General features: G+C 53.5%; 1 protein-coding gene across 1 annotated transcript in view; it reads right to left on the bottom strand.

Moving 5' to 3' along the window:
• kmt2ca (lysine (K)-specific methyltransferase 2Ca) overlaps window positions 1-24,678 on the bottom strand; it is a 51,560-nt gene continuing 26,882 nt past the window's right edge. The window contains exons 31-78 of the mRNA XM_085363132.1: window positions 24,619-24,678; window positions 24,492-24,527; window positions 24,007-24,150; window positions 23,887-23,919; window positions 23,434-23,556; window positions 21,321-21,638; window positions 21,144-21,217; window positions 20,548-20,754; window positions 19,965-20,078; window positions 17,646-19,022; window positions 17,310-17,570; window positions 16,831-17,216; window positions 16,576-16,751; window positions 16,076-16,492; window positions 15,608-15,960; window positions 15,406-15,517; window positions 14,889-15,296; window positions 14,682-14,793; window positions 14,526-14,592; window positions 14,378-14,441; window positions 13,529-13,761; window positions 12,961-13,380; window positions 12,537-12,644; window positions 8,360-9,268; window positions 7,969-8,229; window positions 7,687-7,887; window positions 7,448-7,609; window positions 7,224-7,359; window positions 6,958-7,081; window positions 6,695-6,870; window positions 6,503-6,615; window positions 6,285-6,422; window positions 6,149-6,194; window positions 5,961-6,076; window positions 5,787-5,885; window positions 5,320-5,532; window positions 5,112-5,239; window positions 4,716-4,911; window positions 4,422-4,631; window positions 3,963-4,342; window positions 3,531-3,643; window positions 3,252-3,388; window positions 3,051-3,178; window positions 2,651-2,852; window positions 2,452-2,568; window positions 2,188-2,261; window positions 985-1,093; window positions 1-912 (exon numbers count right to left, since the gene is read on the bottom strand). The exon at window positions 24,619-24,678 is cut by the window's right edge and continues 18 nt beyond it. Coding sequence (XP_085219258.1) covers window positions 820-912; window positions 985-1,093; window positions 2,188-2,261; window positions 2,452-2,568; window positions 2,651-2,852; window positions 3,051-3,178; window positions 3,252-3,388; window positions 3,531-3,643; window positions 3,963-4,342; window positions 4,422-4,631; window positions 4,716-4,911; window positions 5,112-5,239; window positions 5,320-5,532; window positions 5,787-5,885; window positions 5,961-6,076; window positions 6,149-6,194; window positions 6,285-6,422; window positions 6,503-6,615; window positions 6,695-6,870; window positions 6,958-7,081; window positions 7,224-7,359; window positions 7,448-7,609; window positions 7,687-7,887; window positions 7,969-8,229; window positions 8,360-9,268; window positions 12,537-12,644; window positions 12,961-13,380; window positions 13,529-13,761; window positions 14,378-14,441; window positions 14,526-14,592; window positions 14,682-14,793; window positions 14,889-15,296; window positions 15,406-15,517; window positions 15,608-15,960; window positions 16,076-16,492; window positions 16,576-16,751; window positions 16,831-17,216; window positions 17,310-17,570; window positions 17,646-19,022; window positions 19,965-20,078; window positions 20,548-20,754; window positions 21,144-21,217; window positions 21,321-21,638; window positions 23,434-23,556; window positions 23,887-23,919; window positions 24,007-24,150; window positions 24,492-24,527; window positions 24,619-24,678 — 10,184 coding nt within the window. The 3' untranslated portion in view covers window positions 1-819. The remainder of the gene's footprint in view (window positions 913-984; window positions 1,094-2,187; window positions 2,262-2,451; window positions 2,569-2,650; window positions 2,853-3,050; window positions 3,179-3,251; window positions 3,389-3,530; window positions 3,644-3,962; window positions 4,343-4,421; window positions 4,632-4,715; window positions 4,912-5,111; window positions 5,240-5,319; window positions 5,533-5,786; window positions 5,886-5,960; window positions 6,077-6,148; window positions 6,195-6,284; window positions 6,423-6,502; window positions 6,616-6,694; window positions 6,871-6,957; window positions 7,082-7,223; window positions 7,360-7,447; window positions 7,610-7,686; window positions 7,888-7,968; window positions 8,230-8,359; window positions 9,269-12,536; window positions 12,645-12,960; window positions 13,381-13,528; window positions 13,762-14,377; window positions 14,442-14,525; window positions 14,593-14,681; window positions 14,794-14,888; window positions 15,297-15,405; window positions 15,518-15,607; window positions 15,961-16,075; window positions 16,493-16,575; window positions 16,752-16,830; window positions 17,217-17,309; window positions 17,571-17,645; window positions 19,023-19,964; window positions 20,079-20,547; window positions 20,755-21,143; window positions 21,218-21,320; window positions 21,639-23,433; window positions 23,557-23,886; window positions 23,920-24,006; window positions 24,151-24,491; window positions 24,528-24,618) is intronic.

Here is a 24,678-nt window from a genome sequence, read left to right as displayed (position 1 = left end):
GATTCTAAATCAGAGTCACCATATTTCCCAAAAACAAACATCTTCATCGTCACGGTTACGTCCAGTAATAATAAAAAAGGCTTCGTGTCGTCTCTGTACACATCAGCAGTCTCCTATGTACACGGCAGCGGGACTCGGCGCCTGAAGGCCGCGGTGACGCCTGCCCGACTCGCTTCACAGTCCGTCCAATCGGGATGCGGTGCCGGGTCAGCAACACAAACTGTACTTGAAACGCTGCAGCTGATCGGCGGTGGTGAGGATGGTGGAGGGCTTCTTAAACTCTGTGTGCAATTCTCTCATCTATGGTACACGTATTTACACACCGCCACGCCGGACCTCGAACGCACCGCAGGTTTAGAAAATAGCTTCATTCAGTAATAAATACAAAAAAACTCTTATTTTACAGGAAATTAACAAATGGAGGTGGGCGGGGCAGGAGTGGGGTGGGCGGGGCCAGGGAATAAAGTCTCTATTTTTCTTGTTTTTGTGTTTTAGTGCAAGTTAAAGACAACACATTCTCTGATCTCAAATTTACATCTGTGCTCATTTTTACACACAATATACACAGAGGACCAGCCTCTTTAAGCCCCGCCCACTCTCCAACACAGCTACGCCCTCAGAAACAAGCTTCTGACCCCACCCATGCGCATATATAACCCCCACCCTGACCTGTTATCCCCATCATCAATATTATTATCATTACTTGTGTTATCAAAGCAATCACTTTCATTATTATCACTGTGTTGATATGAAGTTAAGCTCCGCCCACAGGGGAGGCGATCGACAGAGAGCGAGCTGCCTGTGTGTGTGTGTGTGTGTTCAGTTCATCCATTTGCGGCAGTTGACGGCTCCGCAGTGACACGGGATCTTATGCTGATCGTCCTCCAGGTCGAACTTGTAGTCGTAGCACAGCTGGAGGGGGAGGGGCAGTAATCAGTAACCACACACGCTCTGAGATGCTGACTGATGGAGGGCGGGCCTTACCTCTTCTCCTCTCTGGATGCGTCTGCAGGAGCTGATGATGATCTTGTTCTCCTTCTCCACAGTCACCACCTCAGTGATACAGTTGGGAGCACATGAGTGGTTGATGTACCTGCCAATCACACACAGAGGCGGGTCTTTCACAGGTCAACAGACCAATCAACACTATTAAAAATTCCTGCACCCTGCTGGGATCCTTCATCAGGTTTTCACTTTGAGCTCTCTGAGTTTATCAGAACTCGGCTGGTTCAGGTATTTATCAATGCAGAGCCACCTGAGCAGCCGCCCCCCCCGAACACACCTGAACTTGGACTTGGGGCAGCCAAATATCCCAGAATGCATTTAGTCTGAAACTCAAACGTGGGGATGTCGGAAGAGAGCGGATAAAAATTTGGGACCGTGACATAAATAAAGTTTTAATGAATGTTGATAAGTAAATTTCAAATATCTGCTCGACTTATCAGGACATCACATCTGTAAGAAGTGCTCTGCTCTTTCAGAGACGTCCATTACCCCACCAGCTGTCAGCTGACCGAGAGGTCAAGGGTCACTAGAGCCAGTGAGAACGCCTCACTTCCGGCACAATAACACACGAGGTATACACGTCACCAAGATAACATGTTAACGTTCGGTTTATTCCCGAGCGGCTCATCGCATGTGACTTTCTTACATCACGTGTGATTTCCACTGCAAACATGAATCAGTTAAATTCAGAGGGGCAGTAAAAACACTGGAGCTGAGCTGTGATGTCATCACGTCACGCCTCAGCGGTTTGTGTCCTGGAGCGAGGACACTTTCAGCACACCATGAGCACTCAGAGCGAGGGCGGAGCTGCGACCCTTCCACAGCCCCGCCCTCACCTGTGAGCACCAGATGAAAGGAAAGTTTCCTCTGAGGAGTGTCTGAGCGCTCCACGACAGGTGAGGAGCTCAAATTGAGCTGCTGCTCACCCACAGCTTTAAACACCAGAACACCTGATGCGTCCCAGGAGAGGTGTTTCAAGTCCAACTGGGCAGAGACCCCAGGTGGACACACACACACCTCTTTACGATAGCCTCCTACTACATCTGAACATCAGGACTGTTTGATCACCTCCTTGCTGAAACAGCAGGGGGCGCTCACCTGAGCGTCTGTACAGGAAGGGCTCATTGGGTCAGGTGTGTGCAGGTCTGAGATCAGCACTGAACCGGTCTGAGCTGGACTCACCTGGCGGGTCCCCCGGTGATGGTGGCGTCGATCACATAGTCGTTGTCGATCCGGAACATGTACACGCCGCGATTCTGCACACAGACACACAACACGAGTGAAAGACATGACCCTCTGGAGGTGAGACGTGCAGGCCCCACCCCCTTCACACAGATGTCACTGACTGTTTATGTTTGTGTGACATGTGAACGAACCAATCAGACGACAGCTTTCAGTCGACGTGACTCCGATCTGAACATCAGAAGTCGCAGACCTGTGTGTTACCTGTGATTCGTACAGCCTCTCCTTGCGATTGGCTACTTCACTCCTGATGATGGTCCCAATGTATTCGATGACCATGGTGCACTTCTCGATGTCTCTGGCAGCGTACAGTCCGAGACCCTGCGAGCACACACACAAACACAGTCAGCTTCCTGTCCTGCGTTGGCGGTCAAGTGTTCGGGCTGTGCTGCAGGTGACCCACCTGGATGCGGGAGCGTGCCAGGTACACATTGCTCTTCCACTCAGCCTTCATGCGGCGGTACTGCGAGGACTTGGAGTGGCGTCCCTGGTGAGCGCCGGCCACGGACTCGCCCGGAGACAGAGAGATGACGCCGGGGACGAGGCCCACGATGGAGCCCACCGAGCCCTGACACCTGGGGGCGATGCTGGCCAGCAGGTAGGGTCTGAGGGGGGAGAGGAGGGCGTCAGGCAGCTGTGGGTGCGCTTTACAGAAACCTGTGACGGAGGCCTGAGCAGATCTCTGTCCCAGCCACACTGACGATGTCACAACACAATGCAGAGCAGCTACACTTTGCCCCACCCGCCCGCCACTTCCATCAGCAGCTTGACACAAAGTGACATCATTGCTTCAGAGCACGTACCTTTTGGCCTGACAGGCTTTGGGTTCGGAACGGGCGGAGCCTGACGGGTTGAAGGCCAGAGGCCACTCCATGAGGGGGTTCCTGCCGTAACGAAAGGTGTAACGCTCACAGGCCTCCACGCCAGGTAACTGAAACACACAGAGAACAGGTGAGTCTGGGTCCCTGTTTGAAGGTGTGTGTGTGTGTGTGTGCTGGACGTACAGACTCTATGATTCGGGTCACCGCAGACGTGGTCAGACCAAACAGATCTTCTCCTTTCAGGTAAACTGGGAACAGCTTCAGAGTCCCGCTGGAGGTCCTCATCTGGGAGACGGGATCCAGGATCTGATCCCACACAGCTGCACGCACATACACACACGCACACACGCACACACACACACACACACGCACACACACACACACACTTTGGTTCATCGCCGTGCTCCTGAGGAGCAGCAGTGCTTCTGATGACAGTTGTGCAGACACACAGGTGATGGTTACCTTTGGGCGTGGGTCCGGTCAGAATGAGGTCATCGTGTCCTTTCTCCACCACCTTAACCTTGAACAGCGGCTGCCCCTCCTCCTCCTCGATGTAGCACATGTACTTACAGCGTCTGCGGAGCACGAGCAGAGAGCCATCAGACCGACCAATCACTGCTGACGTCTACCTGTGATCAGACCAATCACTGCAGAGGGAGGTAAACACCCTCTCACACTGTGGTTGGTAATCCGACACCTCCATCACTACTCTGTGTCAGACCGCCTTCTTCCTGTTGCAACCTTTCACAGTAAGAGCTCCTAACATAAACATCTTCCTGCAGATCTAAACTTTGTCTTCCATCAGAGAAAAGTGGGCAGTGTGATGTAGCACAGCGGTGGGCGTGGCAACCGCACATTGATTCTGATTGATAATCTGCACGCTGCTGCTCTTACCTGTTGCTGTGGCGCATGCTCCAGTAGATACGGTTAGCATGGTAACCGACGGGGAAGATGGCCGTCTCGTTGTGGAAGGTTCTCATCTGCTGTGGGAGGAGCCTGCCGATGGCACGGAACAGCAGGCTGCCGACCCTGAAGGTGTGCTGCCGCTCACCACGCTGCACCACGGCTGCGATCTGGCGCGCCTCGTCCCGCTGCACGAACACTCGGCGGAACACCGCGAAGCATCGCAGCTCTGAGTCGTACGGGTCAGAGGCCGTCACAGCCGCCGGGTCAGGGGCAGAGCTGGGAGTGGAGGAGGGTGAGCTGCCGCAGGACCTGTCCCCGGTGAGAGGAACCATCCTGGGTTTATGGAGGTGGCAGAGCATGGTCTTATCCTGGAGAAGAGAGGAGGTGCAGGGTGAGGAGGAGTGCCCGGTGGGCGTGAGCTCAGGTGTAACTCGGCCTTGCGCTTACCTTGAAGAAGGTGCACTGGGCCTGCGAGGCGCAGGTGAAGTGGTAGGTGTTGGTGCAGCGGAGGCGGTTGCAGCCGCTCGTGGCGCCGGTCTGCTGGCAGTGAGCGCAGCGCAGCGTCAGTCCTCGCCTCAAAGCCAGCTCCACGTTGATGAGCGCACCCGCCTGAGTCTCGTACACCTCGCTGGACCACAGGGCGCAGTTAAGGTGCACCTGGGACACAAACACATGGACGACAGGTGAATGGGCCGCACCGCGCCGCCACCGGAGACTCAGAGCAGAGAGCGGCGCACTCACCCACAGATCCAAGTCCAGGTTCAGGAGCCTGGCCGGTCCGTCTGTCTGGCCATCGCCCTGCTGGTGACAGAAGCAGCACCTGCGCTGGTCTCTGGGTAATGGTTCTGGACGAAGACACGCCCCCAGGTTCTTCAACAGCTCATCCACTTCATCCTGTGTTGGCAAGGCAACCGCCTCATTAGAGATGCAAGTACCCCTGCGTGAAAAAGAGAAAGATTACTGATGACAGAACATCCAGGTCTGATAACGCGCAGCTGAGGGCGTCGTGGTGCCACGTGCACTTGCACAGGCTGTTATCCTCAAACACAGTGGTCATTGCTGGAGCAGAGGCTCCGCCCCTTCCCCCACAGGTGCCAAAAACTAGTAGGTGAGGTTCAAATGAGGTCCCTAACATACCTGCTCAGTGTGATGTTAACACTCCAGCGTCGCCAGCGGGAACTCTTCATCCTCTTTCCATGGCACGATGACAGCGAGTCCTCCTCACCTGGGACTGCCCGGGGGCGGGGCTTCAACTTTACCTTCACCTGTAAGCCGGTCAAATAGTCAGTCTTCAAATCAATGACCTGACTCAGTACAATGTTAGTTCACAGGTAACCACGCCCACCTTGAGGCTGTCCATGCGAGGCCTGGTCTCCATGGTGATGGCAGAGGCAGATGGGAAGAAGAGAGGTGGGGTGGAGGAGGATGTCGGGGGAGGCGAGGAGGGAGCACGGGGGAGGGCGTGGACGGCAATGGAGGACATGTTGTTGGTGTACTGGTGCTGCACCCTGGTGGGAGGGGGGCACTCGGAGCCGGAGAGCAGGACAGGGACTGCAGACTGACAGCGGGACAGGTGTTAAAGCGGTGCATTGTGGGAAATCTACCTGAACTCCTGACCCCAGACTAAACTGCACCAGGGGAACAACCAACCAAGGAGAAGAAAACAACAAAACACACACCCACCCCCCACAGCAGCCAATCGTAACAGCTACCACTATGATTGTAACTAAACCATTGTCTGTGCCTAATCTCAGCGCCAAACACATCAGCCAAATGAAGGCTGGGACACCTGCGGTGTGGGCGGGGCCTCACCTTGGTGCCTGCAGACCTGCTCTGGAGGTCGTTGGTGTAGAGGGTGGAGCAGTTGGGACTGCAGAAGAGCAAGCTGGAGCCGGGTCCGGACTGACCCTCCTGTAACACACACACAGAGGGTGACTTCCTGTCCACTGTGAGGTCACTCTGACCGTCTCCTCTGAGGCGTCTAACCTGTTTGAGCTCCCTGACAATGCGGACTCCGTTTCCCAGCAACACCTTGCAGTAGCTGCAGCACTGAGGCCTGGTGGTGGCAGCGCCGCCCTGCTGGCTGAAGTCCATTCTGACACCTGTAGACACGGATAGATATGAACAGACGCACAGGTGTGTGCGTGCGTGAGTGTGCGAGTGTGTGTGCAGACCTGTGTTTCCTGTAGCGGCCGCTCTCTGTTTTGTGGCGGATGAACCCTGTGAACACATCAAACAGCTGTCAGTCACCTGGAGAGACGCTCAGCGCCGACAGCGATGAAACAATGCTGCGGGGTGCAGCGATCTCACCTGCATCAGCGGCACCTGCACGCTCGCCAGCAGGGCCAGAGAGCTCTGCTCGGGACCGGACGCTCGGCTCAGCTGGTAGTTCACAGGGACGGGGACCCGCAGCAGCTCCGCCACCGCCGCCATCACTCCTGGAACGTTCTGGAAACAGAGGGTCACAGCAATGACGACCAGGGGGAGGGGCTACTGATACATCAACATTAATAGCAAGAGATGTTTACCTGGGCTGCAGTGGGGTTCAGGGTTATTGCTATGGTAACCAGGTCTGTGTTCGAGCAGGAAGGAAGTCCCTGATGGTTGGTCTCAGTCTTCACTTCCTGTTTGACTGCAGAGCCTGCACACAGGTGAGCAACAGGTGAGCATCAGTCAGAACAGACAGGCGGCATTTTCCAGTCACGCTGTGGCTGACTCACCTTTCCCCCAAGCACAGGGGATCATGGGTAGTGTAGGCGACGGGCAGGGTGAGGGAGGCTCCAGCTTGATGAAGGACAGGTCGGGGTACCGGCTGATCTCTATGTCCGCCACGCTCTCCGGGGACGACGATGGAACGTAGCTGTCGGGGTCATCTTGCTCTGACGAGTCCTGGACCCTGAGGATGAGAAATCACAAAGAAAAGTCAGCACGACTCAAGACGACGACGAGGCATTTGGCTTCACATCTGAGGGGCGGGGCTAACCTGAGCTCCTCCTGGTTGTTGTGGGGTGGGGTTGGGAGGGAGGCAGGCACATCCACTGTCCTGGAGGGATGGTTTAAATTGAGAAGCTCCTCCCCTTTCAGCTTCAGAGCAGACACACCTTTCACTGAGGTAGAAACAGGAGGAAGAGATCAGCTGTTGCTCTCGTGCAGCTGTCAGGTGTCCACATACTTACGGCCACACTGTCACAGCTGCACAGGCTAACCTGTGCCTGTCAGACAAAGAAGAGGGTCAAATAAGCCTCTCACCATCCTGCTCGCCGACCTCCTTCCTGGTCAGCTCCTCTGTCGTGGCGAAACCGTTCACCAGTTTCTGCCTGGCAACAGGAGGCGGCGTCGGTGGCAGGGAGGCCGGAGGAGTGGGGGGGTTACTGAGGTTGTTCTGCTGGAGGAGCAGACAGGAAGTGATGTAAAATTAAACAGCAGTACCACACCATTACTAAAGTATTACCTCAGTACCCATGCAGCGGTACCTTGTATATGAGCTGGGAGTAGTAGTCGGTGACTCCATCCAGGCAGGCGTTGCCGAAGGAGCCGCTCAGCCTGGAGTCTCGGCCCAGAGAGGAACTGCCGTATGGGGGGAACAGACTGAGATCCACCCCCAGGACCGGCTCCATGAGGGGCAGCACTGCCAGCTGTTGATGGAGGGGAGAGGTTTAAACTTTCAGACATCTGCTTCCTGCTCAGTAAACAGGAGGAGGCGGGGCTCTACCTGTCTGAGGTGTGTCACCACTGGGTCAGAGGAGGAAGAGGTGGAGCAGGATTGGAGTAGCTTCTCCTCCTCCTCCTTCTTCTTCCTTTTGTACTTGGGAGGAGCTCGGTCTTTGTCGGGGCGGGCGGGTCTCTTGCAGCGTTGCTTCTTCTTCCTGCCGAAGGCGTCCAGCAGCTCTGAGGCAGGACCGTCCCTCACCACCTGGAGGTGGAGCACATGATCAGCTTTTTTAACTAAAAGGTCACATGACATTCCATTTGTCTGCCCTGGCCACCTCCTCACCATGTTGCCATGGGAACCAGGTGCATCTTCCTCTTCAGATCGACAGCCGTCGCTGGACAGCTGTCGCCGGGCGATAGGCGGAGCTTGGGTGATGGGCGATGGCGTGTTGGCAGGGGAGGTCTTGTCCCTTAGCAGGTGTCTGAGCAGCTCCTTACCTGCATCGCCTGCCTGATGAGGAGACGTGGGGGAGAACGGCTCTGCCCGGCCCTCCTCCATCTTCACCACCCTGGCTCCACAGGCTGCGGCCTCCTCGCGCTCCTCCTGCAGAGAGACCCAGGAAAGTGACACACAATACCATAGTTCATCCACTATCACAGCATCACTACAGTATCACAGCATCACTACAGTACCACTGCAGCACAAGTGGGATGAAGTGTGAAAACAAGCGCACCTTGACCTTCAGCAGAGCTGCAGACAGGGGCCCTCTCTGGCACTCTGAGCCCAGCCCGGAGGCTCTCTGCTGGGCTGCAGAGATGATGGACAGCTGCCTCTCCAGCTCTGATGATGGGGCCAGACCAGAGAGGGAGGAGCTCTGAGGGAAAGACAGCTCTGATTGGTCCATGCTGCCAAAGGTGGGTGTGGAGCACGCAGTGTCAGAGACAGCAGGGGTGGGAGGGGCAGTGAGGTCATCCGATTGCGAGGACAGTGGCGTCCTGGCCCCCCCTCCTCCTGTGGCTTCCTCCCCGTCCTTCTTCCTACTCCTCTTCTTATTCGGTTTATTGTCCGGGATGATGTCAGAATACAGCTGGATGAGGGAGGCGGGGCCACCAGAGGAGGAGCAGGGGAAGGAAGGGGCCAGAGGAGTGGAGGGAGAGGAAGAGGAGGAGTCGTGTCCGAATAGATGTCCCTGCCCTGCCGGATGGGAGGAGGGCATTCCTGCTGCTCCTATCCCAGCTGGGTGTGCCTGCCCTGGGGCTGAGGGTCCTGTGAGGCCAGGCAGCCTCGGCCTGGTCTGGAGGCTGGAAGGAGCCACGTTCATGGGGGGTTCACCTGTTGGAACAGGGGGCGCTCCAGGGAGTAGAGGCCTCGCCGTGAAGCCTTGGCGGAGGCCCGCCTGCAGGGGAAAGGTCACTGCCATCTGGCTGTGGTGCTGAGGTCGAGGTCTGGAGGTCTGGAGGAAGTCCTGGGGCAGCTCGGAGCTGAAAAAGGGCATCTGAGACAAACCGTCCCCTCCAGGGGCAGGACCCGCTGTCGGTCCCACCTGAGGACCCGACGGAGTTGCGGCAGGAGGCACGGAGGCCCCCAAGAGGCTCTGCTGCTCCAGCTCCAGTCTCTGCTGCAGGACGCGGTGACGCTCCACCTGGAAGCACATCAACAGGATTCATGAGCAGGAGGAGGCTGCAGACACCTCTGACCTTTAACCCCTGACAACCATGCTTTATTCATACACACAACAATTACATACTCATGTGGTCTAATCTGTTCTCGTGGATGTAACCAGGCCTCCAGACTCCTTCTTACCATAACCCACATTTCTAACATTGACACCTCTGCTGGAGCTCCTTGCTCCCTCCTTGTCTACCATTCAACCATCTTCAAGTTTGACTCTCCTCCAAGGATCGGATGTACCAATAAGGATTCAATCTGTCTGTCAGCTCCACCCTCTTCCCACTGTCCTCGTTAAAAGCCGTCAGACCTCATTGGCCCCCATTATCATCACTATTACTCGTTCCTTCATCATTGAAACCTGCCTCCTTTACTCCCATTCTTAAAAAGCCTGGTACAAATAAATTCATTTAGATATCCGATCTCCTCTTTGTTTCTTAAACTCTTGAGAAAACTGTCTCCTCTCGGCTTCACACACGTCTCAGTAACAACAATAATCTCTATGAACAACTCCAGTCTGCTTTCCATCCACTTCACAGGGAACGACTATTCAAAACGACCAACGTCCTGATGGCAGCTGACTCCAGTTTCCTCGCCATCCTCCTCCTTCTTGAGCTGAGCCGTTGATTTCCCACACCATCCTCTGGAAAGACTGCCCTCCCTGCCTGGTTCACCTCACATCTCTCATATTCAATTTAAAGCTCACTCTTCAAGTTCATTTCCTGTTTCTGCCGGTGTTCCCCAGGGTTCAGTGTTGGGGCCTCTGTTATTCGTCACTGAAGTGCTTCCACATAAATATTAGCTTTCACTGCTACACAGCTGACACTCAGCTGTATGTTCCTTCCAAACCCAGTCTCACCCTTCCACCCATACCCTCTCTCCCTGCCTCAGTGAGGTTAAATCATGGCTCTCCTCCAGTGTCTCACACTCAGCAGTAATACAGGGAGTGCAGAATTATTAGGCAAATGAGTATTTTGTCCACATCATCCTCTTCATGCATGTTGTCTTACTCCAAGCTGTATAGGCTCGAAAGCCTACTACCAATTAAGCATATTAGGTGATGTGCATCTCTGTAATGAGAAGGGGTGTGGTCTAATGACATCAACACCCTATATCAGGTGTGCATAATTATTAGGCAACGTCCTTTCCTTTGGCAAAATGGGTCAAAAGAAGGACTTGACAGGCTCAGAAAAGTCAAAAACAGTGAGATATCTTGCAGAGGGATGCAGCAGTCTCAAAATTGCAAAGCTTCTGAAGCGTGATCATCGAACAATCAAGCGTTTCATTCAAAATAGTCAACAGGGTCGCAAGAAGCGTGTGGAAAAACCAAGGCGCAAAATAACTGCCCATGAACTGAGAAAAGTCAAGCGTGCAGCTGCCAAGATGCCACTTGCCACCAGTTTGGCCATATTTCAGAGCTGCAACATCACTGGAGTGCCCAAAAGCACAAGGTGTGCAATACTCAGAGACATGGCCAAGGTAAGAAAGGCTGAAAGACGACCACCACTGAACAAGACACACAAGCTGAAACGTCAACACTGGGCCAAGAAATATCTCAAGACTGGTTTTTCTAAGGTTTTATGGACTGATGAAATGAGAGTGAGTCTTGATGGGCCAGATGGATGGGCCCGTGGCTGGATTGGTAAAGGGCAGAGAGCTCCAGTCCCACTCAGACGCCAGCAAGGTGGAGGTGGAGTACTGGTTTGGGCTGGTATCATCAAAGATGAGCTTGTGGGGCCTTTTCGGGTTGAGGATGGAGTCAAGCTCAACTCCCAGTCCTACTGCCAGTTTCTGGAAGACACCTTCTTCAAGCAGTGGTACAGGAAGAAGTCTGCATCCTTCAAGAAAAACATGATTTTCATGCAGGACAATGCTCCATCACACGCGTCCAAGTACTCCACAGCGTGGCTGCAAGAAAGGGTATAAAAGAAGAAAAACTAATGACATGGCCTCCTTGTTCACCTGATCTGAACCCCATTGAGAACCTGTGGTCCATCATCAAATGTGAGATTTAAAGGAGGGAAAACAGTACACCTCTCTGAACAGTGTCTGGGAGGCTGTGGTTGCTGCTGCACGCAATGTTGATGGTGAACAGATCAAAACACTGACAGAATCCATGGATGGCAGGCTTTTGAGTGTCCTTGCAAAGAAAGGTGGCTATATTGGTCGCTGATTTGTTTTTGTTTTGTTTTTGAATGTCAGAAATGTATATTTGTGAATGTGGAGATGTTATATTGGTTTCACTGGTAAAAATAAATAATTGAAATGGGTATATATTTGTTTTTTGTTAAGTTGCCTAATAATTATCCACAGTAATAGTCACCTGCACACACAGATATCCCCCTAAAATAGCTAAAACTAAAAACAAACTAAAAACTACTTCCAAAAACATTCAGCTTTGATATTAATGAGTTTTTTGGGTTCATTGAGAACATGGTTGTTGTTCAATAATAACATTATTCCTCAAAAATACAACTTGCCTAATAATTCTGCACTTCCTGTAAAACTGAAGCTTGTCAGCACAGGTTACAGGTTTTCCATTAATACTGACAACACCTCCACCCCCCCTCAGGGTAACAGTCTGGGTGTCCTCCTCGACAGCACTTCCTCCTTTCCTCGCCCCACATGCTGCTCCTATCCTCGTCACTTCTCAGATACTGTAATTCTGATTTCTCGCGATCATAACTCGCACAGCCTCCAGAGAGCGCATCACCCTCTTCTTCATCAGCTGCACTGACTGTAGATGCTCGAGTCTCCTTCACTTGACGTGTATCCACAACCTGGTCCCTCCCTACTTGTGTGATTTACTCCACATTTACTCCCTCTCATTCACCGATGTCTTCACCTCATTGTTCCCGTCTCACCACTAAGAGGAACAGAGCTTTCAGCTGCTCTGCTCCCCGACTTTGGGATTCACCTCCTCCTGAACTCAGTGATACTGGCTCTCTTCCCTTATTAGAGTCTAAACCCATCTGCTTAAACTGGTTTACTCTCTTTAACACCGACTCCAGTCTAATGCTCTGAGTGTGTTTGAGGAAACACACTGCGCTCCGTCTCACTCCTCTTTACATTTAACTCTTCCTGGTTCCTAACCAGGGCGTGCTCCAGCTGTGAGAGCATGAACGTCTTCATGTTGTGGGTAAACAGAAACTTGAGGAGTCAGAGGGGACGCGCTCTATGAGGAGGAGCTCTGCTGACTGAGGCCCAGCTTGCTCTGCTCCTCCTCCTCCGTGATGTTTTACCTCCTGCATGAGCTGAACTCGCTGCCTCTCCTGCTGCTCCCTCAGCCTCTCCCTCCTCTCCCTCTCCTGGAAACCCTCGCTGAACGGGTTGTTGTCGTCAAACTTGACCTGTGGAGGAGGCGGAGTCAGAGGGGTTAGCCAGCGCCCAGGAGCAGCCTAAGCTCACATGAAGCAGTGTTACTGCAGGGTCCCCCCCTCATTGGCTTTTCTAATACAGATGTTCAGAGATACATAAAAGTTGGACTGACAAATCCAGATGTGGACCGGCATTAGACTGAACTTCCTGTGGGGTCTCCTGTGCTGATGGAGGTATGAGGGCTCAAACATATGGAGATAATCCCCCCCTCCCCATCTGATTTATGATGCGAGTCTGGTTCTGGATCAGGTCTAGATCACAGTGGGGTGCAGCAGCCATGTTTGTTACCTGAGGGGCAGGGCCAGCTCCATCCACTGTGGCTCCATTGGGACCTCCGGTGGGGCCTCGGGAGGCGGCAGTAAAGCCTGCCGTCTGAGCTGCGAGGCCCGGCACTATAGCAGAGGGCGCCTGGGTGTGTGGGGGTACTTGCGGGCTGTTGGGTAGGGCGGCGGGGAGTTGAGGGGGTTGATGAGGCGGCATCCTCTGCCCCATCACCCCTGGAGCCCCACCCCCTGGAGTCCAACCGGGAGGCACATTTGGGAGACGGGCCGGTGCGGGGCCGCCCTGGTGGGGTTGCAGGGGCACGATGGGCTGTGAGAGCAGCTTCTGAGGGAGTGGGGGTGCCGGTTGCTGCTGCAGACCCCTCTGAGGATGTTTGGTCCGGTAGTCCTCGATGAGCTCGGCGTGGTCCTTCTGCTGCTTCCGGATCTGGACACAGAGAAGAAGCACTCACTGTGGATACACCGGCCCCTGAAAACGGTCCCTTACAGGTTTCACTGGCTGCCCCCGGCCGGCCTCTACCTTCAGTTCAGTCTGATAATCTGGATTTATTCTGCACTGGGATCAGCTCCGTTACCTGCTCTAGCTGCTTCTGGACCACTCCCTGCTGCTCGCTGATGTAGCGTAGCTGGGCGGCGTCCTCCTCTGCGAAGACACGGCCCGCCTTCTTGGCCGTTCTCTGTTTGGCTGACAGAGCCTTCTTGGTCTTGCGGTGAGCAGCGATCTTATCCTCCAGGAGGCGCTGCTGCATCTGCAGGAGCTGCTGCGTCTCTCCGAGCCAGTCCTCGTACTGCGGCCGCTTGGGCTCATCTGGGAAAAGAAGGAGTCAGAATTCAGTGATGAGGAGAAGAAGGAATCTGACTTCGCTCATATGTGGCTGAGAAGAAACAGCAGCATGCGATCAAAGAGAAACTTTGAGCGCATGCTGCTGTTTCTGCTGTCTGCACAGGCTCCAGGAAGAACTGAACTTTAAACGTTTACACGCAGGCGTAAACTGATCAGAGCTCATCAATGAGCTCCTGGTCTTTCTCCTCTGTGCCTGATCCTCTTCATCGTGTTGGTTGTGTTTGAATTGGAGATTAGAAAGTGTGGATATGAAGGTTATTATAGGTCATTTAAACTGAATTAGCACATTTCTACTCTGAGCACTCAAAGCACTTTATACAACTTGCCTCATTCATCGATCCTACAAGCACACGTTTCTAACGTTCAAGAACAACTCGGGGTTAGACACTGCTCTCTCTACTGAGCTGCAGCCACCCAGGTAAAACACACAGTCACTCCAGTCATTTTTAATGCAACAAACTGAAACCAGTGGGTCTCTGTCAGATTCTGTGACCGTATAAAGCTCTCCCCGGGCTTTGTGTTAGAACCACTGCTCTGAATGTACCTGTTCAAGCTGCTCTGATTGGTTTCTGATACTCACTGCTGAACCCGGGGCCAAAGCTCGGGGGGTTGGGTTGCACCAGCTGAGGGGTCACCGTCCCCTCCTGACACAGAGAAAGACCGCAGACATGTTAGAGAAATGCTCTGTCCTGTGTGGTCAGTTACTGTGTCCGAGTCCTTCAACATACCTGTAATACCAGGTGTGGAGGCTGAGGGGGGACCTCGGGACCTGGGGCTGCTGGAGGCTGCTGGAACCTGACGCGCACACAGACAAAGACTTCAAATGAAGTTGAGAGAGGGAACGTTCACAGAGAACACTGAGGTCAGAGGTCAGAAGGTCATACCTGTTGATGACCACGGGATTCAGGCCCAGGTTTCCCTGAGACATCACTTTGTTTATGCCTTTCAAAGCCACCATCTTTGCCTTCATGATGGGGTCTGTAATGGAATCAAAGTCTGCAGGACAAAACAAGAACACGAGTTCAGCAGGGGCTTCATGAGAAAGACAGTCCAATGGTGCTTCAGGGGGAGTTTCAGGATTCTGGACTTACCCACACCAAGGAACGCAGAGTCTGTGGTGGAGCGCTGTCTGATCAGGGCCTGCATCTGTTTCTGTTGCTGCTGCTCCTGCCGCTCTTGGTCCAGGAGGTCCTGCAAAAGAAGCGGCTGCTCCTCTAGAAGCAGAGGCCTTTGTTTGTTCTGGTTCTGGACCTGGGTCTGAGCAAAGGTACCCTGGGTCTGGCTCTGCGTGGAGGTCCCCATATGTGGAGGTTCGGTCTGAGTGGTAAGGAGGAGGTGAGGAGGCTGGAGAGGCAGTGGGTGAGGCGGGCCTTGGGGGGCCTGAGGAGGCAGACTGGTGTGAGGAGACACTGAGACAGCCTGAGGGTGGGGGGTGAGTTGAGGCGAGGATGAGGGGGGCCCAAAAGGCCTCTGCTGCTGCTGGAAGACAGGCTGTTGTCCTGGGAGAGGAAGAGCAATCAGAAACAGTTCTTCCATTTCAAATCTGCTGATTAGACCAACGATTGGTCGATAACACGAGGGGGGCAGGTCAGGCTTGTGTTTGTTTACCTGTGGTCACAGGGGGCTGAACTCTGGATACCATGCCCATGGATGGCACCTGCTCCTGGGGCTTGATGGATGACAAAGCCCCTGAAACAGAACCGGAGTCCTCCAGCTTCTCCTGGAGGCAGTGGTGGGTTATTTATTATGTTCTCTTTATTGAACTAATTATTGATTAATATTTATTATTGATAAATTGAAAATGTCCCACCTTGATGTGATGGACAGAGGAAACCTCAAGTCCTAGAGCTCCCGGGGGTTTGCTGGTGGCGAGGACACCAGGTCGAGCTGCCCCCGTCTTGCTGTCGTCCCTCACTTCCTGTTTGATCTGTCCGACCAGGTGGGAGCTGCTGTCGGTCTTTCTAGAACCACAAACTCCATCCTTCCTCTCTCCGCTCTCCTTCTCCTCCGCTGGCTCGCCCAGATCCAGCTCCTCGTTGAACATGTCCTTCTTGTCCTCCAGGTTGAGCTCAGGGTCGGCATAGGCGATCAGGTCAAACTTCCCCGACAGCAGGAAGTCATCGAGGTGGAGGTCATTGGGACCCAGGTCCAGGTCTTCTTTACCTGAAACAGAGTTAGAGGACGAGTCAGTCAAGGTGAGGAAGGATCGATAACTTGCTTCAGAACAGGTGTAATTTCTGGATTTAGCCAAGGTGAACCCAGACTCGATCGCTCATACCATCTTCAGGGTCGAGGTTCAGGTTCAGGTCAACCAGATCCTTCACTTCTACATCCTCCAGGTCCTTCACAGCCGAGTCCTCCCCTTCCAGGTGCTCCTCGATTCCATCGGCTCCCGAGAGTGCCGGCTCGCCGGTCTGAGTCAGAGCCGCCGTGTGGCCAAGGTGCTGCTGCTGAGGATCCTGCTGGTTCAGCTGCTCCACGGCGCCTGCCATCATCATCTGCTGAGCCATCAGCGTCTCACCCATCCTGGCCCCAGGACCAGGTCTGATGGCAGGTGGGTGGGGGTCTGAAGGAAGAGAGAAGGGCAGCCTCAGGCGGTTCTCTGGAGCGCGATGTCGAAGCTCAATGTAGGGCTGTCCCATGATGCTGTGCTGCTGGATGGGGAGAGAGCGAGGGAGGAAGGGCTGGGGGACACCTGAGGGGAAAGAGACTTTTTTATCAATCAAGTTCATTTTCAACATTTTTGACTGATCGGCCAGTCAGAGGAGCTGTGCTGACCTTGCATCATGTGCGGGTGAGCGTTTGGAGTCCCGTGGGGACGGATGGCGGTGAAGTCCCCGGGCACTGGCCTCCTCATCTGAACACGAACCTCCACAGCACCGAGCCCAGAGGCAGGCGTTGATCCTAGGGGTGCACGCAGGAAAGTGTCATGGAGGCCAGCTGGAGCTCCAAACCTGTAGAGGGCAGCGAGTGTAAGTCACAAACACACAAAAAACCATCAGATCTCAACCAGGACTCTTCTGCTCCTCTCACCTCGATCCTGGTCCTTGGACACCCAGCTCTCTGGGGAGACTCTGTCTGGGGAAAGAAGCCTCGGTGGGCGCAAAACCCCTCTGCTGTTCTCCTGGGAACCCTCCAGGGAACCTCAGGGCTGGAGCCCCGGCAGGCCGTATCGTGCCAGGATACGGGGGCGGAGGGCGCCCAAATGGGTCTGTCTGGACAGGGGAAGCGGTGGAGGTGGAGCTGGAGGAGTCGTCCTGCGACCAGTTGTGAAGAGGTGTGCCAGAACCAGGGGAGGATCCTGTCGGAGCAGCCGGGGGTGCAGCAAGTCCAGGAGCCGGTTCCTGCAGACCCTTCTCCTGACGTAACGTGCTCTTCTGCTGCTGCTGTCTCAGGATGAGCTCCCGAAGCCGTTGACGCTGCAGAGAAAACAGGAGGACAGATGAACTCGCTAAACACACGAGAACCAGCAACACTCGACCAGACAAACGTGGACTCACAACACCTCTCACCTGTCTCAGCTTCTCCCCTGAGTCACCAAGCTGAGGCAGCACGCTCATCGACCCGTCTAAAGCAGACATTTCAGTGGTTGCCATCTTGTCGGTTTGCGATCGGCCTGGTGTCATGTGACCCTGCTCAAACGGATCGTGACCCGGAGTGTGACTGGCTAAAGCAGAGAAGCTCTCTTCTGATATCTCAGGGTGCTTTGGGGTGTGGCTGCTGGGGGTTCTGGGAAATGAGTCCTGTTGTTGTCTTCCTGGTGACTGCTGTAACTGACCAGAGAAAAGATGAGTAGAAGAAGACGCTACTCTGTGACAGAGAATAGAGGCCGTGGGCTGTGGTGTTACCTGGTGGGGCGTTGGGGTGAAGGTCCCTGGGTCTCCTGGAGCCAGAGGGGATGAAGCGGAAGCTGCAGGCTGAGGAGCTAAGCTCTCGACTGGGGTTTGGCTGAATGGCTCGTGGGCCTTCTGGGGTCGTGGTGTAGAGGGCTGCTGGGCGTAGGGATCCGGCGAGGGTCGCGGTGTACCTGTGGGCTGTGCGTAGGGGTCGCCGGCCCGCTGACTCCCTGGTGATCGGGGGAAGCGGTCGATGACAGCTGGATGGGGTGTGCCCGGGTTGGAGGCGTAGGGATCGAGGGTTGGGTGAGAGGGGGACGGACGGCGGCTCATGGATTGCTGGTTGTACTGGTCTGGTCTCAGCGCAGGCGGTGTGGTGAGGTATGTGGGGTCAGAGTGGGGACGCGGCGTGCCAGGGGTCTGAGGGTTGGTGTAGGGATCCGGAGACGGCCGGGAGGTCATAGGTGACTGCTGGGTGAAGGGGTCGGACATCTGCTGAGTGTAATCTGGTCTGGGCGTGCCGGGCGCTTGGGCGTAGGGACTACGGTGGGGGGAGCCCAGACCTGACAGTGGGCTGGAGGGGAAGGGAGGCTCCTGTGAAGGAGGGGGGGCAAAACTTGACAGGTCCTTCCTCCCTGCTCCTCCTCCACCACCAAATGCCTCTTGCTGAGGGGGCATGGGGGCCTTAAACACACCACCCTGGAGCAGTTGACGACTGCATGACTCGGGCGCAGGGACTCGCACGTTCGTCTTCTGGTAGGCTTCGGCCACTCGGATGCCGGCATGTCTGACTGAAGGGTCGGGGGTGGAGTTACCTGGTTGTGGCCCGAGGCTTCTGAAGACGTCAGGTGTTTTGGAGTCGGGGGATGGAGCAGGAGAGCCTACGACATCATGGGCTGGGGAGGTGCTAAGGGAGCTGTGATGCTGCTGCTGGGAGGCTGCGGGGCCTCCAGACTGGGAAGAGGAGGGCCGAGGAGTGCCTATAACCTTACTGTAGGGGTCCCAGGGTGAGGAAGGGCGGGAGGAGGGGGGAGAGAACATCTGGGGGGAAGATGCTGGCTGGTGGAGGGGAGAGGAGGAATGTGGGGATTGAGGGAGTGAGGAAAAGCCAGAAGGGGGCGGTGCTTGAGGCCGGAGGAAGATGTCGTCCGCTGGTCCAGAACTTCCCTGCAGGAGGTGCTGCCTGGGCTGACCCTCCCTGAGACCCGGGTGAGGGGAGGCGCTTCCTCCGGTGGGCACGGGGCTGAGGCTGCCAGATTCAGGCGACTGGGGTCCTGAGAGGCGCTGGCTGGCCAGAAGCTGCTGCTGCTGCCGCTGCTCATTCTTCACCTGCTCCAACTTCTGGGTGGCCTCCATCTTGGCGAGCTGCTTGCTCTTCTGACGCATTTGCTGAGAGAGAAAAACAGAAGGGACGGGCGAGGAGACAGGCGGACACAGAGCGACAGGCGTGAGGGCAACAGGTGGAGCTCAAACACGTCAACACAGAAACACTGAGGTCTGACAGACACAGCTACGCCGAACGACTGAGGTATGACACCAGGTGTTACAAAGGGGAAACCCTACAGAGACAAAGCTGTAAACATGTCTGACTAACATGGGAGTGTATGGGGACCGACTCACTGCTGCCTCTGCTGGACGTTTTTGAGGCTCCAGTTTGTTCTGACTTTCAGAATAAAATCCCAGGAGTCACGTCCCCATAACTCCTCCAACCCTTAAACGTGATTTTAACCATAAAGCCGAGTGAAAAAGAAGCTGTGCGTGGAAACAGACTTTAATAGAGTAAGTGTGGAGCAGGTCTGGACCTGAGCTCTCCTCCCTCACATGCATGGATGGAGGACACCGGACAGAATGTGTTTGTGTGGAGGTGCTGTAAGGAGGAGTCTGGAGAAGGCAGAGCAGAAGTTTCCGGAGCCATTCTCAGCACCCCTTCAGAATAAAAGCAGTCAGCTCGCAGGCAGACTTGGGCCGCGGCCTCCAGCTCTGGGCCAGCACAGACTTGTGACGTTGTGTCAGATCAGAGCTAACCCCTCCTCTTCCTCCCTCCCTCCTTCAAATTTAAGCCGTCCTTTGGCCCAGAGAGGAGGACGAGGCTGAGGCCGGCTCCACGGCTCTGAAACCCTCGCTCAGCTCCGGGTCTTGAGCTCCGTCACTCTTTATTTAAACTGTTGAAGTTTGATGGCTCTGACTGACGCCCCATTGGCTCGCTTAAAGGCCGATTGACAAGTTCCCGACAGTTCGTGGAGCTCCAGAGTGAAGAGGTGAGGTCAGAGGGTTTCAGAGGCTCGTGGATCCAGGAAGTCTGCCTCCGACAGGTTGGCCTTGAGGTCTTACCGGAGCTGCTACGGATGCCTGGCAGGGACAATCTGTATCTGTTGGAGATTTTTTGCTTTGGGGGGGGATTTCCTGCCTCTTCTTATCGGCTTCCCCTCTGTCTTTAACCCCTCCCTTTTCAATGACATCAGAGACGTTAGTGTGAGGGAGGGCGGCTCAGCGGGCATGCACATCACAGCATCATCTTTATCACAAATACACCCCACGGCGTGCTGCCTTCTGGTTACCATGGTTACTACTGAGAGCTGGAAACCAGCACCAGCCTTTGAGTGAGTACGGATTGTTTCTATGGCGATTTAGTCTGCGCGACGGTCTCGAGGTTGAAGCGGTGGCGTGCAGCCTGCTGACTTGTTGTGCAGAAACATTTGCGTGACTAATTTTAAAGAGCACCCTCACAGTGTGTCTACAACCAGCAGGCAGCGCTCTGTGTCCCATCATGCATTGCGCTGCTGTTTGCATCACTAAAGTGTGTTTCTGGTAAATCAGGTGTTTTCTGACTAGAGTCTGGTTGTTGGTTTCTCGCTCTGCTGCTACGTCACCATAACGGACACCTGGACGTGTGGCGCTCTCGGGCTCTGCTCACCTGTCTGAACTTCCACTCCTGCTCCTGCTCCGACTCCTTGGGCCTCAGCGGGTCCTTGAACGGCATCTCTATCTCCATGGAAACAGTGTCAAAGGGTCCCAGCGGCGCGGACAGCTGCTGCTGTGAGGGCGGGTGGCGTTTGAGCGGGTCATTGGACAGCTGCACTTTGTTGATGCGTTGAGCCGCTCGATTGTCCCGAGCTTTTTGCTGCAGAGGGAAAACAGCACGTGGTCAGAGATGGCGAGGACGCTAAACGAACGCCATCATGGTTGATGAGCAGGCACGTGGCTCAAAGTTCCTAATCTTTACAGCACTGGGATCAGATCCACTGTAATCAGTGTCCACACTGTTACAGAACAAGGACACTGTGACAGTGTGGACACTGATCGCACCTGATCGTCCTTGAAGGGTCCGGAGCTGGAAGATGACCCTGCTGCTTCAAATGGACACCTTTGATCAACACTCTGGAAACCACTCAAAAGGACACAAGGGCCTGTTGACAGGACGAAGGTCCTATGAACAGGCTCCTATACGCTTTTATAACGTTTCCTCAGCTCTCAGAGTCCTCCACACAGTGAGGAGGAGGAGGAACTCACCACGTAGGGGGCTCTGTCCTGAGCGCTGGCCTTTCTCCACAGCTTGGTGATCTGCTTCACTCTGGTGGGCCAGTCTGATACAGGAAACAGCTGTTAGCTCTGTCAACACACTGAACACAGTGTGTGTGTGTGTGTGTGTGTGTGTGTGTGTGTGTGTGTGTGTGTGTGTGTGTGTACCTGGGTACTGCTGCTTAAGCTGGGGGAAGTTGGTGTTGCAGTAGAGCACCGGAGCGACGGTGGCCATCTCTCCCAGACTCTCCTCCTTCTCCCACTTCAGCGTGCTCCTCTGAGCCGTTGACAGCGCATCCTGCTCGCCCTCACCAGCCGGAGCCTGCTGATTGGCTGGAACTAATGCAGAGGTGGGGCCCTGGATGGGGGCGGGGTTTTCGGTAGGGAGGACCCTAAAGCTGACTGGACCCTGGACACCGGGCATCATAGGAGGAGCAGCTGGTGAGAGGCCGTTCATCAGTGGGAGGCGAGGAAACGGCACGGCACCTGAAAGGTGATCATAGGTGATTGGAAGGTTCAAAGAGAGCTCAGTCGAACCCTCAAACTGTTTTTAGGTTCATACTTATCAACAAAAACGATGGCGAGACAGCTGCAGGTCGAAGAAATGTTTGGGAAAAATGGTGGACGGTCGAAGCAAAGCGGCGTCATGAGTTTGTATCTCACTCAAACATCGAGCAGACAAATGTCAGCATAACGAGGAAACTGAAACAGTTAAATTCAGCTAACCTTTGGTTACATGACGTTAGTGACATAGCCACGTAACACGGCTCTCATGTTTGTAGTTTTTATTATTCTGAAATATCACCAACGCCTTCAGACAGAGGTCACTGTGTACCTGTGCGTGTCTGTGTGCGTGTGTCTGTACCTGTGTGCGTGTCTGTACTAGAGATGGCACGATACCACTTTTTTATGTCCGATACCGATATCATAAATTTGGATATCTGCCGATACCGATATGAATCCGATATAGTGTTTTTTAATCAACACAACTGTTTTTTAAATATCTTGCTGCATTTTGTATAAGTTCATACTCAAGTTTAAAACAACAACTACACTAAAGCTATTCTGTTACACCTGTATGCAAAAAAAAAATATTTCATAGTTCAGCAATACTGATCAATCTAATAAACTTAGACCTACACCATCCTCCCTATTCTGGTATTTTAAAGAGTACTTAGCATAAATATTAAGCAACCTAACTAATAGTGTTCCAACTCCCAGCAACAACAAAAATAAATAAATAAAAAATAGGGAACCACCCCTCACGCTCCACCTCATGATGCTTAATCGACGTAATCAACCTTAATTTGATGCAGTGTGAAAAAAAAATGCACAGAAATCAATTATTTTTCAAGAAATATTAAATAGATTCAACATCTTTCTTCAACAAAATTGCAGACTGCACAGATGGTACCTTCCCAAAGGAAAAAGTACTATAGCTTACTAGGGTATATTAGACTTAATAGTTACTATATACAGTAATTGACTTCTATTCATTTTGCATCAAATTAAAACTTTGGGTGTCAGATAATTATTTATTAAAAGCTCGACATTTTAAATGAGAATAAGAAAGAAAAGTATGTCTTTGTGCCCCCTTTTCCCTGTTCATGCCCTATCGGCCCCCCTGGCTAAACTTTGCTAGATCCGCCCCTGCACAGTTACAGCGTCAGCTACGTAGAAAAAGATCCTGGTGTAGAAAGTAATATTAAATACATTCTAACAACAGCTGATCAAGCTTAAACGTGCTGCTGTTGTTCAGCCGCTGGTTTCCTCTTTCTGGTGCAAAGTGGGCCAAAAGCAAACTAGAGACACGGACTCGCGACAGAAAAGCCGATCAGCTGATCATTAAGCAGTTTCATGATTGAAGTAGCAGCCGGAGAGGCAGTCGCTCCATATATCGCTTGTTAAGCTTAACGCAGGAATGCTTTACAAACATTCAGAGATGGACTTACACACTTGCTTTACTTCTCTCGGGATAACTTTGTCGGAGATGAAATGCCGGGTTGCTAGCGAAGCTCCAAATGCTATCCAGACCACAGGTCCCGCATGTCACAGCCGCTCTATCACGTGATGCATACTGCTCCGACGTGCTAACGTTCTGAGGTGAGTTACGGCGTGTTGCAAGTTTTGTGAGGTGCTTTCGTGATATTTAATGGATCGGATTACATTTTTTATTTTTCTCCGATATCCGATCCAGTAATTTAGGTCAGTATCGGACCGATACCGATACGTAATATCGGATCGGTCCATCTCTAGTCTGTACCTGTGTGCGTGTCTGTACCTGTGTTGTGCATCTTGCTCCCAGCAGCCGCATGTGTGTGCTGACTCTGCTCTGATTGGCTGTTGCTGCTGTCTGGACTGAGGACAGCAGTGAACACCTCCTCCACGTCCTTTCCCTCCAGCTCTGCGCACACACACACACACCAGCATCGGTCAGCATGGATGACGTGACATGAGCTTTCAATGACAGCGTGATGGTGACGAGCACCGACTCATCAACGGGACTAACGAGGTCATGACAGCGTCACTTGTATCCATGTGATGCTGTCTGTGCAGAAGCAGCTGCTCAACATTTAATAACGAATACGTTTGAAGCCAAGTGCCAACTTCCCTTTTCAGTCGCTCTGCTGTCAGCTGACCTGTCCCTGTTTCTGATTGGTCAATCATCTTAGTTAGATTAATAAACCCTTGGCTGACGTATGGCGCTGACGCCCACACAGGTGCTCGGTCTTACCTGGGATCTTGTAGAGCTTGCTAAGGATGGCACCTGAAACAGAAGAACACTCGTCAATCAGCTGCTCTAGAATCTGTGAGCACTTCCTGTTTCCTGCTTCTCAGACCCTCTTCAACTCACCATCAGTGACCATCTTATCAAGCTCAGGACTCAAGATGGCGTCCAGAGGCTCTTCCTGCATTGCCCTCTGGACACGCCCACTGCTTCCCATTGGCTCAGAAGTCAAAGAGGCATCATGCGCCACAGAGCTGATGTCCAGACCTGCTGAGAGAGGGGAAGGGGGTTAAATAAGAGAGACAGATGCATGGACAGACTGGAGGTCAGCAGGAAGCAGCAGAAGAAGAATGAGTCTGATCTCTGCAGGAGAAGAAGATGATTCAGGCCGTTATATCACAGGACAGGAGGAGGAGAACAAACAGGAGCAGAAGAGGAAGAAAAGTTTCAGAAGGCTCCAGGCTGTTGCCTCTGCTGGACGTCAGAGGAACTGCAGCCGTTTCATTTTGTAGTTTATTAAATTTATTTTGGCCGTCCAGAAACACAAAACTGAACCAAAGTGAGACGGAGGAGGAGGAGGAGGAGGAGGTCGTCTTCCTGGGGAGTCTTACCAAATGGAGACGGGGAGCGCTCCACCTGGAACTGACCTGGAAACAAATACACACAGTTATGGTGTGAGCTCTTCTTCGTTGGTGTGGTCCCTGAGTGGGCAGAGGGTGAAGGGGCTGATGGGAGTACCTGTGTGTCCGGTGGCGAGGATGTGAGGGTCGGTGTTCAGGATGTCTGACAGATCCACGA

This window comes from Diplotaxodon limnothrissa, linkage group LG9 (genome assembly GCF_057381915.1).
Source record: "Diplotaxodon limnothrissa isolate DT_005_m linkage group LG9, D_limnothrissa_male_GT1.1, whole genome shotgun sequence".
In the NCBI taxonomy this organism is placed as follows: Eukaryota; Metazoa; Chordata; class Actinopteri; order Cichliformes; family Cichlidae; genus Diplotaxodon; species Diplotaxodon limnothrissa.
This window is presented reverse-complemented; position numbering and strand designations above follow the sequence as displayed.